General features: G+C 34.3%; 1 protein-coding gene across 4 annotated transcripts in view; it reads right to left on the bottom strand.

The window, feature by feature from the left end:
• TDRD3 (tudor domain containing 3) overlaps positions 1 to 18,289 on the bottom strand; it is a 153,558-nt gene that overhangs the window by 39,833 nt on the left and 95,436 nt on the right. For all 4 annotated transcript variants that reach the window (XM_072976648.1, XM_072976644.1, XM_072976646.1 and 1 more), the window contains exon 11: positions 6,366 to 7,216. In XM_072976648.1, the coding sequence (XP_072832749.1) occupies positions 6,366 to 7,216 (851 nt within the window). The remainder of the gene's footprint in view (positions 1 to 6,365; positions 7,217 to 18,289) is intronic.

Raw genomic sequence — 18,289 nt, 5'->3', positions numbered from 1 at the left:
ATTAAAATCAGAAAACTCAACTGCCAAGATGAAAGCCGAGCTAAAGGCAAGAAATAGCAGACTAAATAATAAATAATGCACAATAATGAATCTGGAAGATTAAATAATGAAAATCACCCAATCAGAACAGCAGTAAAAAAATAAAATAAAACAAAACAAAATAAAAAAAAGAAAGCAATATAAGGTACCTATGGCATGCCAACCTATGCATAATAGGGGTCCCTGAAGGAGAAGAGAGAGAAAAGGGTACTGAAAATATATTTGAAGAAGTTATGGCTGAAAACCTCCCAAACCTAAAGAATGAAACAGATATCCAAGTACAGGAAGCACAGAGGGTCCCAAACAAGATAAACCCAAACAGTTCTATACCTAGACATAGTAAAATTAAGATGGCTAAAGTTAAAGATAAAGAGAAGATTCTAGAGGCAGCAAGAGAAAAGGAAAGAGTTAGCTATAAAAGAACCTTCACAAGGCTATCAGCTGATTTCTCTACTGAAATGTGGCTGACCAGAAGGGAGTGACAAGATATATTCAAAGTTCTGAAAGAGAAAATCCTGCAACCTAGGAAAATATACCCAGCAAAATTTTCATTTAGAATAGAAGGAGAGAGTAAGAATTTCTCAGATAAGCAAAAACTAAAAGAATACAGAAATACTAAACCTATCCTAAAAAAAAAAAAATTGAAAGGCCTGCTCTAAATAGAAAAGAAACAAGAATCTTTAGAAAAAAAGAAAATCACAATTGGAAATGTGGTAACTACAATAAACAGAAAAAGAATAAACATAACGATGTAAAAGAGGACATCAAAATCATAAAATGTAGGAGAGGGGAACAAGAAAATGCAGATTTTTGTTTGTTTGGGATGCAGCAAAATCAGTCCTAAGAAGGAACTCCATAGTAATACAGGCCTTCCTCAAAAAACAAGAACAATCTCAAATAAACAACCTAACTTATCATCTAAAACAATTAGAAAAAGAACAAATGAAAACTAAAGTCAGCAGAAGGAAAGAAATAATAAAGATCAGGGAGGAAATAAATAAAATAAAGAATTAAGAAAACAATAGAAAAAAATCAATTAAACCAAGAGCTGTTTTTTTGAAAGAGTAAATAAAATCAACAAACCTCTGGCCAGGCTCACCAAGAAGAAAAGAGAGAAGACACAAGTGAACAAAATAAGACATGAAAGAAGAGAAATTATAATCAATACCATAGAAATATGAGAAATTTAAAAAAAAAGAGAATACTATTAATAATTAAATGCCAACAAATTGGACTGCCTAGAAGAAATGGACAAGGGCTTACAGAAACATACAGTCCACCAAATCTGAATAAAGAAATAGATAATTTGAAAAGACCAATCACTGGAAGTAAAAGAGACTCAGTAATAAAATCCCTGCCCATAGAAGTCCAGAACCAGATGGCTTCATAGGGGAATTCTACCAAACATACAAAGAACTCATACCGATCCTTCACAAATTCTTCCAAAAGACTGAAGAGGAGAGAATGCTCAAAAACTCATTCAATAAAGCCACCTTTACCCTGATAGCAAAACCAGACAAAGACACCATCAGAGAAGAAAATTATAGGCCAATATCTGATGATTATAGATGCAAAAATTCACAACATCAAATCCAACATCACATAAAAAAGATCATACACTACAATCAAGTTGGATTTATCCCAGGGACACAAGGATGGTGCAACATATGCAAATCAATCAACATGACACACCACATCAACAAAAGAAAGGACAAAAATCACATAGTCATCCAACAGATGCAGAAAAAGTACTGAATAAAATTTAGCACTGACTTATGATAAAAACTCTTAACAAAGTGGGCATAGAGGGAAACTTCCTCAACATAATAAAAGCTATTTATGATAAACCTACAGCCAACATAACACTCAATGGTGAAAAGTTGAAAGCCTTCCCATTAAAATCTGGAACAAAACAAGGATACCCACTCTTACCACTTCTATTCAATATAGTATTGGAAGTCCTAGCCATAGCAATCAAACAAGAAAAAGAAATAAAACAGATCCAAATTGGAAGAGAAGAGGTAAAACAGTAACTATCTGCAGATACATGATACTATACATAGAAAACCCCAAAGGCTCCATACAAAAACTACTAGAGCTGATTACAAATTCAGGAAGGTTGCAGGAAACAAGGTTAATATGCAGAAATTTGTGGCAATTCTTTACACTAACAAGAAAATATCAGGAAAAGAAAGCAAAAAACATAATCCTTTAAAAAATCACATCAGAAACAAAATTAAATTAAATTAAATTAAAAACTTAGGAATAAACCTGACCAAGAAGGTGAAAGACTTATAGGCAGAGAACTATAAAACACTGACTAAGGAAGTTAAAGACAATTTAAAGAAATGGAAAGATATTCCACGCTCTTGGATCAGAAGAACTAATATTGCTAAAATGGCCATGCTACCCAAAGTAATCTACAGATTTAATGTGATCCCTAACAAATTACCCTGGACATTTTTCACAGAACTAGAACAAATAATCCTAAAATTTATATGGAATCACAAAAGACCCAGAATTGCCAAAACAATACTGAAGAAAAAGAATTAAGCTAGATGTGCATAACCCTCAGCTTCAGACTTAACTACAGACAATACTACAAAGCTACAGTAATTAAAACAGCATGGTATTGGCAAAAAAACAGACATGTGGATCAGTGGAACAGCATAGAGAGTCCACAAATAAACCCACATACCTATGGTCAATTAATCTTCGAAAAAGGAGGCAAGAATATACAATAGAGAAAAGACAGTCTCTTTGACAAGTGGTGTTGGGAAAGTTGGACAGCCACATTGTAAATCAATGAAATTAGAACATTCGCTCATACCATACACAAAAATAAACTCAAAAATGGCTCAAAGACTTAAACATAAGACAAGACAGCACAAACCTCCTAGAAGAGAACACAGGCAAAGCATTCTCTAATATAAATCATAGCAATGTTCTCCTAGGGTAGTCTACCAAGGCAAGAGAAATAAAAGCAAATATAAACAAATGGAACCTAATTAAATGTATAAGCATTTTCACAGCAAACAAAACTATAAATAAAACAAAAAGACAACCTACAGAATGGGAGAAAATATTTGCAAATGATATGACCAACAAGGGCTTAACTTCCAGAATATATAAACAGCTCACACAACTCAATAACAAACAAACAAACAAAAAAACCCAATCCAAAACTGGGCAGAAGACCTAAACAAGCATTTCTTCAATGAAGATATACAAATGGCCAACAGGCACATGAAAAAATGTTCAATATCGCTAATTATCAGAGAAATGCAAATCAGGACTACAATGAGGTATCATCTCACATCAGTCAAAATGGCCATCATTAAAAAGTCCATAAACTATAAATGCTGGAGAGGGCATGGAGAAAAGGGAACCCTCCTACACTGTTGGTGGGACTGTAATTTGGTGTAGTCATTATGGAAAACAGTATAGAAATTCCTTAAAAAACTAAGAATAGATTCCTTACCCTATGATCCAGCCATCCCATTCTTGGGCATATATCTGGAGGAAACCCTATTTTAAAAAAGATACATGCACTCCAACGTTCATAGCAGCACTATTTACAATACCTAAGACAAGGCAACAACCTAAATGTCTATCAACAGATGAATAGATAAGCAGTTGTGGTATACACACACACACACACACACACACACACACACACACACACACACACATATATATACAATGGAATACTACTCAGACATAAAAAGGAAGGCAATAACGCCATTTGCAGCAATATGGATGGACCTAGAGATTATCATACTAAGTAACACAAGCCAGAAAGAAAAAGAAAAATACCATATGCTATCACTTATATGTGGAATCTGAAAATAAAAAAAAAAGAAGACTCAAATGAACTTATTTACAAAACAGAAACAGATTCACCGATAGAGAAAACAAACTCATGGTTACTGGGGCAGGGAAAGAGGGGGAGGGATAAATTGAGAGTTTGAGATTTGCAGATACTGACTACTATACATAAAACAGATAAACAAGAAGGTCCTACTGTAAACGAGAGGGAACTATATTCAATATCTTGTAATAGTCTATAATGAAAAATAGGAAAGGGAACATATATGTATAAATGAATTACTATGCTCCACATCAGAAACTAACACAATATCGTAAACTGAAAACTGACTATACTTCAATTAAAAAAAAAAAGCTTTAATAACAATCTTATTAGGTATTTGAAGGTTATTTGGATAATAGCACCACCAAAAGTATCTGACACATCCCAAGCACCTAACACTTAGCAGCTACTCAATTATGGTTTGTTGAATACTTAATATTTGTTGAAGAACTTGTCTAATATCTGAATTTGTTAGGTCTGTGATTATTCTCTGTTGCTTTATTTGTTTCTGGTCATTCATATACTTTCTCTCTCTGTATTTTTAACCACATCTCATAAATTTTTATAGGATGCGAGACATTGCAGATAAAATACCCTCTGAGGTTCTAGAAAATGTTACTTTTCCCCAAAAGAGGATAAACTTTTTTTGGTGGGCAGACAGAATACAAATAGATATCCTTGATCAGGTACAGGGTTGATTCAACGCTTTGTAATGGCTTGTTTGTATTTTGCACTTACTACTGGGGTACAATCCTCATGGGATTTCAATGGAAAGCCCAAGTCTTTCACCAAGCCTTTCAAGCATTATTGGACTTGAACTCCAATCATTTACTTCCTCTGCTGGTCAAGGTCACCATCAACTCCGCATTGTCCAATGCAAAATAAAAATTTTCCATCCTCATCTTAACTTTCACAGAAGCATCTGACAGAAGTGGACACTCCCTTCTAAGATAGACAATGTTAGTTCTATAAACTAGCATTGTTTTCCAACCACTGCACATTTTCTTGCCTCTACCATGTTGGAGGAACAGCTAAGCATAAGTAATCCCTCACTAGCCAAATCAAAGAGTTCCTGTATTTTGGAAAGTGAGTGGTCTCAGCTGCAAGAGTAGGAGTCTAGATAGTGAAGAACACTGGTACTTGCTTTCCACATCAGGAAATGGCCATGTGAAATAGTTCTAACCAATGAGATTGCTGGTATTTCTGGGAAGGCTTTTTTTTTCTTGAAAAAAAGAAAGGATACAGCTAGTGCTGTCTCCTCCCCTGCTTCTAACCTTGAATAAAAACTTGACAGTAGAGATGCTGCTTCTAGACAAATGTCACCCCATATTCATACAAAAACCTTAAAAGGCTATGCCATCTAGTTATACCACCCTGGACCCCTGCTTGCTGCTATCATCAGGTGACATCTAACACCCTGCTTGTGCCTCATCACTCACTGAACACAGTGGAGCCTGGTTCCTGATCCCAAGGCCTATAAGCATTTTGTAAAAGGTCCAACCACCTTCCCTAGCCTGAATTTCAGATTCTTGAGATTTTCAGTTAATTTTAACTCCTTTTAGCCACACACATGGGCATACCCTTACCAAGTGAAACTACTCTACATATGAAATATTGTTTGACTTGATCCTCACATCTACCTAGGTCTCTTACACAGTAATTCCCTTTCCTCCGTTTTCATTACCTTGCTGATATCTCCAGTCCCCTAAGCACCCCACTGTTTTGTTAAATGCCCCCTTAAGAATGAACCAATTAACAAAGTCAACACATAATTATGAAATTCCTACACTATGGGAGGAGCAGGGCAGTAGAGGAAAACTGGACAGACACGTTCCTGCCGTCATGGAACTTAAAATCATGGTAGGGGAAAAGGCTATGAATGCAGGAACCGAAACAAAAAATAACAAATTGTGATAATTTTAGAACATGAAATAAGGCACTGATGTGTTTAAATGACAGGTTTAATACTTATTAAATTATTTATTATTAGCTAAATAATTAACATTCCTGCTGTTAATTTTTTTAAAGTAGACTGATCATGTATATTTTCTTTAAATTAAACGAAACCTGCAGAATTTAACTCTGTGCCACTCAACTGATTTTCTTCCTTGTGAAGCAGATTTTACTAGAAAGAAAAGCAAACATTAATAGTTCAGTTGACAGTAATTTAAGTAACTTATCAATTTTACTTAATCATTTTTACAACAGTTCTCTGACATGCAAATGAAACTCAAACCTAACCTAACAAACTCTTACAGGACTCCCAACCATCCATAAAAAATATTAAATATTTTGTTTTTCCTTTGATAAATTATATATCTACACATCCATTCAAAGACTTTAAACAAGTACAATCATAGAACACAACTCAGTCCCAAGGCAATGGCTTTCTATGGTCTCACTATAATATTACATTCTGTAATATTAGTATTTAGTTACTTTACAGCATGCATACCTTGTTGTCTTCCCAATAAAGTGCAAAACATTCATCTCCAGGTTTCCACAGTTTTGCATACTCCATCGGAATGGATGATTCTAGTACTTTTTCTGGTTTAATTGGCCCAGATCTTCTTTTGGGCCCACTATTATAAAATATTTTATCATCATAGGGTGTAGCTGTGATGGGTCCTGCTGGTTTAATAGGTCCTACTCGCCTTCCCTTCAGTGGTGTTTCTGTCTCTCCATTCGGAACACCAATGAAATTATTTGTTCGGACAGGATTCTGGTAATCAGTATTTACATTAAAATGTTTTTCAATTTTTACAGCACTAAAAGCTTCATTATTTATTGTTCGTGGTTTCCTGTCATAAAAATGATCGGGATTTGCTGTTTGGTTTTCTCTTTTCCCACGTTTTTGATTATTATAATCTATGGATTCTTGAGGAAGTGGATTTTCTTTTGCCTCCGTGTAGGATGGACCTTTTCCTGATCGGCTTTGCATAGAGTTATCCCTTCTTTTAAACGCAGCATCATTGTGCTGGGAACTTAAAGGGTATGAAGTATCTTTAGTTCTCTCATATCTAGAATATGGTCTATCACATTTGATTCTCTCTTCAGCCCATACTTCAGATCCTGAAGAAGTACTTGGTCTTTCAGAACCTCGATTTCTAGGTAATCCACTGCCTTCTAAAATTGCCTTTGAATTCTGGGTGTCTCTTTGAAAGCGAGGAGGTTTTTCATTTCTTGGCTGTCTTGTATCATTCCGAGGAAGGTATCTGGGTTGATTATTATCTTTTACTCCATTTTGCTCAGTATTTGACAACCTGTGTTGCCCTTGATGAAGCTGCTGCGGCTGTGATTTAGGTTCTGAAAAGTAGAAGCATATCATATGCATATTAAAATGGAGACTCTACATTAATACTTAATTATTAAACTATTTTAACATCTTCCACTATCTTCTCACCTCATTACCCTAATCCCTCTTTACTGCCTTAGAGTCCTGTATTTCTAATGCACAGTTAGCCTGATTAGCCACATTAGTGATGTAAAGCATGAACCATGAAAAAATGGTGGATAATTCAGAAGTAACTTGTCTTTGCCACTGAATATGTGCATCGCTATAATATAGCTATCTATATTATGTTATCCTGGTAATTCATGTCCCAAGACGTTAATGAAATATAACTATAAACTGATAACTCAGAAGCTGCTATGAAGCCATGCAACTACAACCCTTGCTCAACTCCCTTCTGAATCCCAGTCCCATTTAAACATGTATAGTTATCACTGTCAGTCAAGTTCCAGCCTTTGCAGAAAAAATATTTCTCAAATCTTTCTGGATCAGGAATTGCTAAGTGTTTGGATTACAATTAGATGTCCTACTAAAGAAAAGAGTCAATAATTTTCTTGACCTATCAAACTAATTAACAGCAGGTACTACTTAGAAATACAGAAAAAAATGTCAAAAATATGATTGAGCACAACAGTGCAGATAATGTCTAACTAGAAACCAAAATCAGTAACATGGTAAATATATACTCACAGATAATTTGAAGCCTATATTTCACATAGTGATTTTTAATCTACTTCAACTTGTACCATATTATTTCTCTTTCTTCTTCCATTGTTTCATATAGCATAACACTATTACCAAATATATTGACAGGCCTTTGGTGCACATGTCTTGTTTCTCTTGTCATACACTATAATCAATACACAGATCAGGATCATTCTTATATTTCCCTGGAATCACAATACTTCTTATCAGAGGCACTACTGACATTCTGGGTGATCATGTTTCTTATATTTGCAAGAAAATTAACCTCTTTGACCTCCAGGTAGTAAACACCAAAGCATTCTCCCTCAGCACTCCTAGTCACCATGGTTACCAAAACTATCTCCATACATTTCCAAACACTCACTGGAGGAAAAGAGGTACCAGATAAAATGTTTAGATCAACAGGAATAAAGAGGAGACTTTTAAAAGTTCCTGAGAGACAAAACAAGTCAAGATAAAGATCAAGGCTCAAAACGACAAGAGACTTCTCAACAGAACAACTAGAAGCTAGAAGGCAACCTATACTTCAAACGTTTTTTGAAATTAAAGGAAAATTGTTTTCTAAGTATAATTCTACATGCAGCTAAACTACCCATTAACTGTAACAAAGAAAAATTTTTCAAATATGCAAGATCTCAAAACTAACCAAGACCATATACAGAGACATTTTTTTAAAATCACTTTTCCCAAGATCTGCTTCATAGATATAGCACAAATACCTTATCTTATTTTAAACCACAGTAGTCAATATTAATTTTTTCTTTAGAGAAAAGAAAAATGGACACAAATGAGCCTTTTCAGCAGAACACATGTGTTGGCATTTGTTCCAGTCATTATTAGAGGACGAAGGCAGCAGCCACCTCTTGCTGACTATCTGCTATGTATCAGGTACCCAACATTAGCACTTTACATACATTATCAATAGTCCCCAAGTCACCTTAACATACAGATGTTATGAGGTTTATTTAATAGAGAGAGGTATCACTTGTATAGTGAGTTGAAAAAAAATTTCAGCTTCCAAAATAAGTCAAATATGAAGGTATTTTATTTGCTGACAATGAGGTTTATTTGAGATATTTGAGAATTAAGCTTTTTAGATCTCCTGTGTTTAGGGATCAACTGTTCTTAAATTATTCCAGTTAGGGACACCAAATATCTACGATGGTCAGGAAGTACAATTAAACTAAGTCATCATGAGAATAACTAAGTATCCTGGACTACAAATGGCAGTCTGAATAACTATGCATACAGAATGGAGGCTTCAATTAGGTTTGACAGGTGTGGGAGAATTTGATTTCAGCTCTTCTAAAAGAAAAACAAAAAGGTAAAGATTTCCTAATCATTTAACTGATGATGTACATTAGATTACAGAATAAAACAAATAATTTTACTACTAATGAATACACTTCATTTCCATTATTATGCTGAGATAATATAGGGAAAGGAAAATCTATAAAGGAAACTACTTTTTAAATAAGAATTCCTCTTAAAAATAAATAAACTCAATGAGGCAGAAGACAAAATTGTGCTTCTAAAAGAACATAGTTTCCATAAACATCTATTTCATTCCAAAATAAAATAACTGTAAGTCAAGGAAGGTCCCTTAAAGGTTTCATCATTCTTGGATTTCCTTAAACCTAATATCTTTTATCTTAGGTAGTTAAGTAATGAAGTCAGAGCTAAAGTAAATATTTTGAAATTGAACTAATCTATTAAATAAATAACAGAAAATGCTCAGTCATTAAACTGTGGAAAAGGTAATTTTAAATAAATTAAGCAATAGCCCCAAAAATCAAATAGAAAGCTCCTCAATCCTCCAGTAACAATCTAGATGCTCTCTGCCACCCTTCCTGAGGAGGCATGATGATTCCAAACCACGAATACTAATCGGCACCACAGGCCAGGGCTGTAGTCACTCTAACAGTAACTATCCTGAGATACACTTCTGTATAGGAAGCAGAATAAAACGCATCACTATTTTTTTTCTTTTTTAAAAATGACCTGAAGGGGAAAGATGAAACAAAAACATAAATTAAAAATTGGTAATATTTAATATTAAATAGGAAAAAAAAGGAAAAGGAAAATAAGCAAAAAAAAAAAGAAACATTCATCACAAAATAGATAAAACTGTGAAAACATCTAAAAGATCAAACTGATAAAAGTTCACGTGATAAAATGAATCAAAGAATGCTACATGAGTTTAGTCTGACTTGTAATAAAATGTTTCTATTACACCAGGTCAGGAGTTTCAGAATGCATGTTTATAAGATAATTGATCACAATGTTTCACATTCCCATGATTTGAAATGCAAGTATCCTTAAGAATGAATTTATTAACTGTCACAAATTATTTAGGTTTGTACATAAGAATGTGCTGAATTAATCAGGTACCTTAAAATATTAATACTTCTTTGCAAAGTATTCATTCTCCAGTTGTAGTTGCACGATTTTTATAGTAGAAAAACAAGTACATTTTGTTTCCCAAGATGATTCTTCATTATATTCTGAGACACCTACCTGAAGAAATGGCTTAATTAAGATTTTACTATGTGCGCCTGACTCTAAGATCTTTTTTTTAAAAAACACTTTCATTGCGGTATAATGCTTGTACAGTAAACTACATATATTTCAGATGTACAATTTGATGTATTTTGATAAATGCATAAAGATCTTTTGGCTATATTACTTCATACAATTCTCCCAACCACCCTGAAGGGCAATATTACAAGTGAAGAAACAAAGCAAGGCTAATAGCTAGAAAATGTTGAAGCCAGAGCTTAGTTCAAACCTAACTGAAGCAAAAGCCCATGATTTTCTCACTACACCACACTACCTGCCCAGAGAAACAAAACAGGATGTAACAAACAACATGTGAGCTACAATTTTATCACTGTATCTGTTCATTTCTGGTGAGATGCAGAAATCACAAAAGCTCTTTCACAATCTCTGATTGACTAAAAATAAAAATTGAGGTACTAGGACTGCCAGAATCCTGACCTAAAATTAATAATCTCTTTCCATTAATGCAAAACCAAGGAATGTCCATTTATGGGCTAGATACTATTTTTAAAAAGTCATAGTACCACAGTACAATAGGTTACCTACTAATGTATACATTAATTCAAGTAAAATATCTGAAATTACTGATGAGTAATTCTTCAACAAAGAAAGCAAAACAAAAACAGATCATTAAAGATATTTGTTACAAAAAGATGGTATTAACTGATTAGTATATGAATTCGCATTAAAACAGAAGCATAACACTTTCTAATACTTTGATGTCTATATATGAACCAGATTATACATATTTTTTCACATCAAAATTTTCAACTAATCTTCTCAATTATCCAAATCGGGGCTTTTCTGTAAAACATCTTTAGACATTCTGTATATTCTGTAATGATCACAAAACTCTTTGACTATAAAAATTTGTCTGTCAGCTCAAAACTTATATACTTTGTTTCCTCTAAAAAATTACTTTTCCTCTATAAATTTATTCTGTATGAATTCTGACTTAGATTACAAAGCTTAAGACAAGGAACTATATCTCATTCCTAACAGGTACATATAAACACAAGTAGTCGTTAAATGATTATGTTAAATGATTATGTTCTCCATATAGTAAAATTTATTTTTTACTATAATAAAATGTAGCCTTTTAAAAATACGTGCACAGGGAAATATACACAAGATCTTGTGGTAGCTCACAGAGAAAAAGAATGCGACAATGAATATATGTATGTTCATGTATAACTGAAAACTTGTGCTCTACAGTGGAAATGGACACAACACTGTAAACTGACTATAACTCAATAAAAAAAAAGTTAACAAAAACTTGACAGACAGAAAACTGCCCATCACTCCAAGCCTAAAGCTTTTTCATATTATATCAAATATGTTCTTTTTTACCATTCTCTTCAAAATAATCATTTCAATGCCCATAGAACATTTACCTACTGGATATCCTTCAGCTCTTCTTCTAGCCCCACTACTTCACAGACACTATTTTTGTCAAGGTCTCCAATCAGTGATGTATTGGAGCCAGTCTGAACAGGGCACAAAAACTGATCATTAAATTGTCAGAAAATCTGCAATCTGGTTGTGAAACTGTTGATAGTAGCCACAGTGGGAATATTTATAACACAGAAATCAAGGAAAGCTGAAAATCAGAGCATCCCTCCCCTGCCTCTCACCTCTTCCCCCAGAACCAGTTGTCAAACATTCCAGCAGGTAACTGATGCTATGTAAATCTCATGGACACTTCCCATCCTTATCTCTCAGGTTCCTTCATACTCCTCCTACTTTCTGGCAAATGCTTTCTCAGCTTCCTCTGCTGGCTCTTCCACCTCTACTTGATCTCTAAATTCAACTGCCTGTTTAGTGTCTCTTCTTGATTTTTTTTAAAAAAACTAACGTATCTTTAAAAAGTACATTTCAAATATATGGCAAGTTAATTTTAACAACATTTCTATATACTATATTACAAAATTTCCACTAAAGTTATCCTTAAACTCATATATAAATTTCTATATACAATCAATAATCAAATTCAAATAACATTAAATTTACATTTATAATCAGGACATTTCATGTGCATGACTGTGGCATATTTTCACTTTCTACCTCACATTTTATCTAACACCTTAAACCACCTCCCTTGACAAAAGGAAACTGTCAGGCACTATGCTGTCAGAATGCTTGCAAATCTAGGGACGACAATGTCATAACAATATAGACCAGAGCATTTCAAAGTAACTCTAGCCAAGGACCAGAATTCTTGTTGTATTTGTTGGTTCTGGTTTTAATTTCCAATTAACTATTGACTTACTTTTACAAAATGTTGAGGCACTGACAAATTGCTAGAAGAGTTTCTGAAATACTTTCAGTTTTATTACTGATCTGTACTTGGTCGAAATCAGACATTAAGTAGCACTGGTATAGACGATTCACTGTTAAGGTTACAAGTCCACAAAACAGAACCGGAGAACAATTAATTCAAGTTAACCTTAAATCACTATCTAGAAATACGGGGCAAATTTCCACTAAAAAAAAAAGGAATGGGAGGAAGGAATCAGTCCTATAAGGAAAAATCAAGGCCTGGAAAAGTCATAGGGGTGGTTAGGAATAGACTGAAAGTGATAGGTAGTAAATAGATAGCTACATATTTTCTCTATTTTGCTAGCATCTTATGACTATTTCCATAGCAACCATTCATCCCTGACTTCCAAGGAAGCATTCAAACATTAATTTGAATCAATCAGTTGCATGGGGAAATGAAGAGGAATGTTGTCTGATGCAATTAGATGTAAACAGACACAAGAGTCAATATATGGGCAATTCTTTCTTGAGGAAATCCCTCACAAGAACATCTAGTCTAACACACATTCTCTCTCTTCTAGACCTTGTTTCCCGCCTTTCCAATTAAACTATTACCATTCTGTCACATTTCCTTCCTGTAGTCCCTATTCTTCAGTCTTCAAAGTCCAAGCTATAAATCTATATGACTTGAAACTTGATTAAACAAAAATTTTTAAAAAAGATACCTAACAACCATCAAAAGTTGCAACTTCATGTGCATTACCCATCAACCATTAATACTGTATCTGCTAATATCTAAATCTATTATTTATATCTAAATATTACATGGAATTTTAAATTACACAGTATTGTTAACGAAGACAAATGCTACCTCTCACAAAATCCATAGAAAATAGAGAAATGGAACACCACAAAAACAGGACATGTAATATAGTCTGAATTTTATTCTGCCAACAAGAGTCAATGGAGCATTTCAAGCAAGGGGGTAGTGGGATCAAATTTGTGTTTTGAAAGATCACTCACTGCATTATGAAGGATGAGATGACAAAGTTCTGCAAAGAGTCAGTGGAGGGTTGATGAGGACCTAAAGTAGGGTAGTGGGGATGGAGATGAAGAGACAATGAGTAGAGGATGCTACTGCCACTATTGCTAACCACAATGATGATCATGTCGACAAGGGCAGTGGTGGTGATGGCAGAGATACCATTATATGGAGGCCTATGTGCCACACATTGTGCTTAGAACTTTATATGCATAATCCAGTTTGGTCTTCTCAGCAGCTCTCAACTTAGGTGTTGCTACTATTCCCCCATTTCCCAAAAAAGAAATTAAGGTTTAAGAGATTACATAACTTGCCCAAAGACACACAACCAGTAAATACAAGAGCTGTGAGTTCAGTTAGTGCAGAATCAGTTGTGTTTATCTGTCCCAGAATCCTGTCCAATCCTTTCCCTTTCTTTTGGTAACAGAATTCTACTTTGATGGGAAGTTCTCCTTCCCTTTGACAGATATTCCTGATAGAATCAATTAGGATGTCTGAGGCTCTCCTGACTAAGAAGGGGGCAGATACAGACATTAGAAGATGGAAGGTCTTTTTCTGTCTGATCTTCCAGGTATAAGGACCACTTGACTGTTTCTGAGAAATATTTTTGTATTACTTTTTCATATTATAAATGAAAACTTGACACCGACAACTATAGTACTCTTTTACCCAAGTCTCTTTGGATTCATTCCAGCCACTTCACACACACCAATGCCAACATCCCCAGTGGGACTCAGCAGAGCTTGAGGAATCAATAATTATATGATAAAAGGTATCCATCTCTTCCCAGAAAAATGTGCTTGCAAAATTGAGACGAGTCTTTACTTGCCTACTTTTACATGTCATTATGCCCCCTTATATGTTGGCCTTACGCTATACTTGGTGATACCTGGGCCAGTCTTTGCTACTATGTGAAGACAGTCAATCAACACACAAAAAAGCACAATTCAGAAACAAAGAAAGCTTTCTAGTTATGCTAGCCAAAAAATTACTTTTTTCCTTATTTGGATTTCTGTGGCTTATAGTTTAAAGCAAACTAATTTGGAAATTGGTGCCAGGTAAAAAGAGTGATACTAGTGACAGAACCTAAAACGTAAAACTTGTTTAGTAAAGGAAGGGTGCAGGTAGTGATAGTGCCCTCATCCCCTAACAGGAAGTTGGCACTCTTCATTGAACAGTTAAACTATAGCCTATTGTCTTAGAACTGACCACTTAACTAATGAGGCCAATGCTTTAGAGAACTTACTGTGAAAATGTCAGGGTGATGAAAGGGGTTGGATACATCTTGCTGCCTTCAGTAAGTTCTACAAGGAAGAAACAAGCTGGCAAGCCTGAAAGTGGAAAGGATACAGATGCAACTAGCAATGAGGCGCTCTTCTGAATGATACCAGCAAACCAAAAGGTCTGAGAATCGGATACTCATGCTTTCTGAGAGATTACAGATTTCTATGAGTCAAGGAATAAAAGAGGAAAAGTAGGAAATGAGACTGGGTCCTGCAAAGAGGAAGCTGGATCACCTATGACCATGTCCAACATTTACGAATGATGGATGAGTTCTTTGTGCCTACATTCGTTTAATTTTAAACCTTATCCTTTTCATAAAAGATATCTCTATTTGAATTCTGTTCATATCTTTTCTTTCAAGTGTTACCCTTTATATAACTGGATTACATTCTCTACTTTTTAAAACTTTGACACAAAATATGGAGAAATATAAAAAAAGCTTGTAACACATACTTAATTTACAAAATAAGCTAGAAAAACAAAGAAATAGAGAAGTATGAAATTTAAGAGAGTTACTCTGTCCACTTGTCTCACAATGCCCTTTGTTCCTCATTCAGAACAAATTAAGGCTGTCCTGGTCTTATTTAGATGTAGAAAGTTACGGTTTTAACTTTACTGTGTTAAAGCATTCCCTCCCTCTATCTCTGGCCAAATCAGGTACCTTCCATGATAGAAGCAGACCTGCTCCTTCTCTCCCAAGTTAAACTTAAAATACGTATTTCCAGTGGGCATTGTTTTAAACTGTAGTTATGTATTACTGAAATAATATTTTGATGAAGTAATATTTTGATAAACTTAAGGTATGGAAAAACTGACTTTTGAAAGTTAGCCTGAAAATCTGGCCGTTAACTATATCTACTCTATAAAACCAAATTCAAAAAGAAAAAAAAAACCTATATATAAAACTATAAATAAGATCCTTTTGGAACAGAACCCTATCACAAACTGAGCAACTGAATATTCCCAATTTGACCTCAAATCACTACATATCATATAGAACACGTTAGTGATTACTCTCATAAAATGATGTAATCTAACATCATTTTTTTCAGAATGTTGATAATAATGTCAACTAGAATTATATTTGATTCTAATTAAAAGGTACAACAAATACAGTTAATGATAAGAGAAAATCTCTAGGAAAAGTGCATGTGATGATCAATTACAGGCATACTTCATTTTATTGCACTTCACTTCACTGCACTTTGCCAATACTGCATTTTTTTACAAATTGAAGGTTTGTGGCAACTCTGAATTGTTAGATGATGGTTAGCATTTCTGAGCAATAAACTAATTTTTAGTTAAGGTATAGTATGTACTTTTTTAGATATAATGCTATTGCACACTTAATAGACTACAGTATAGTGTAAACATAACTTTTATATGCACTGGGAAATCAAAAACATTTGTGTGACTCGCTTCATTGAGATATTTGCTTTATCGTGATGGTCTGGAACCGAACTCGCATTATCTCCAAGGTATGCCTGGACCTCTGATGGAAGTTTTTAAAAATCAGAATAAAGAAATGACAGTGCCTTTTGTTCTTTTAGAGAAAATTATATAATGCCACGTGAAAGTAAATGCTTTACTTACCTGTATTAATTTTGTCAGAAACACATTCTTAGAGGATTTTTCTTTTTTTCAACATGCCTAACACTTTGCATAGAATCCAATATGATATAACAAGTCCATCCAGGCCTAGGCTTATTCGGCTAAAACATGACTTCTAGGGGTACCCAAACGAAACAAAACCCTCAAGACAGCTTAAATGATACAAAACATAGAAGCAAGAGAGGTTTGATCGTTCAACGGATTTAGAAGCAAACATTTTAAAACCCCAAATATATACTTCACTAAATGATTACATCTTTATAATCAATTTAGGACTGTAGCCAACCCAAACAATGACACTGATGATATAAACATAAATAAATAAAATTATAAGACAATAATTATTTTAGGGCAAAAGCTACAAAATCCAACTATTTCCCTGAATTTTTTGAATGAGGTATTTTATTAAATTTTGTACTCCTGACACTTATCACAGACCATGTACAAATAAATACTACACAAAACACTGCATTTATAGTTATTTTCTGTATACTATAGTACACATACAGTATAGTATGGGATAGAGTAACTTCTCACAACACATAAAATTATAGCCTCACTTCCATCTCAATCCCATTTTCCACCTTGCCAATGGACATTTTTTTTTCTGAAAGCACCAAACTTCATTATTTTCATGTAAAGAACCCTTTAATGGCTTTGCAATGTCATCTGAATAAAATAAAAACTCCTTAGAACAAAATCCTCTGGACCTGGCTCCAGCCTACCACTTCTACATCTGACCTTCATCTCCATCTCTCCCATAATCTCCCAGGCACAGGAACTGGTGCTCTCATGCCTCCAAGCCTGGACACGCAGAGTTCCCTCCATCTGGACTGCCCTTCCCCCAATACTCCTCCTTGTCTAAATGCCACCTACTCTAAGAACCCTCTGCCCACCTCCCATCTTGGTCAGCTGGGCTCCCCACACTTCTAGGTTAGAATAAAAATTTGCTTCTCTGAGAATAGTGGTCATCAGGTATGACAGAAAACTCTAATGTAAGTTGGTGGGGGTAATTTCTGGTGTCAGGATGATTAAAGGAACATGTTAATTTAGATAAAATTTAAGAGACTACACAAATATTAGAAATACCTAATTTTTTGAATTTGGGGATTTATGAAAGTCACAGGTTATATTCCTTGTGAAAATCAAGGGCATGGAATACTTATAATGTCTATATCTTTCTCACATTCTAGCTGACTCTGTATCATATTAATAATAATAATGTAAATACAAAATAGTCTACTATAACAATATCCAATATTAACAGATGTGTTCATAAATTTCTGCCCCCTCAGAAGTAAATCTAACACTGATATTTGGTTTTGAGTGTATTATTCATGTCACGTACCTTAATTAACTTTGATACCTTTTTCCAAGTTGAATGCTAATATTATGAAATTTTGTTGGTATAGGATGTGTTCTGTGAGAACTGAAAGATGACAGACACACAGGCCACATTAGAATTACCATTCTTGGTCTCAACCTCATTATGATTTAGGAGACACACTAGGAGTCAAAAGCAAATGTAGGAGGCAGAAGGATAAAAGGAAATCAAAGGAGCTGTGATTGGGATAGTATAAAGGGAAGTTGGGACAAAAATATCTGGAAGTCAGAGAGATTTTAAGAA

Source organism: Vicugna pacos, chromosome 14, assembly GCF_048564905.1.
Source record: "Vicugna pacos chromosome 14, VicPac4, whole genome shotgun sequence".
Classification (NCBI taxonomy): Eukaryota; Metazoa; Chordata; class Mammalia; order Artiodactyla; family Camelidae; genus Vicugna; species Vicugna pacos.
The sequence above is the reverse complement of the archived record's forward strand: the minus strand, read 5'-3'. Positions and strand labels throughout refer to the sequence as shown.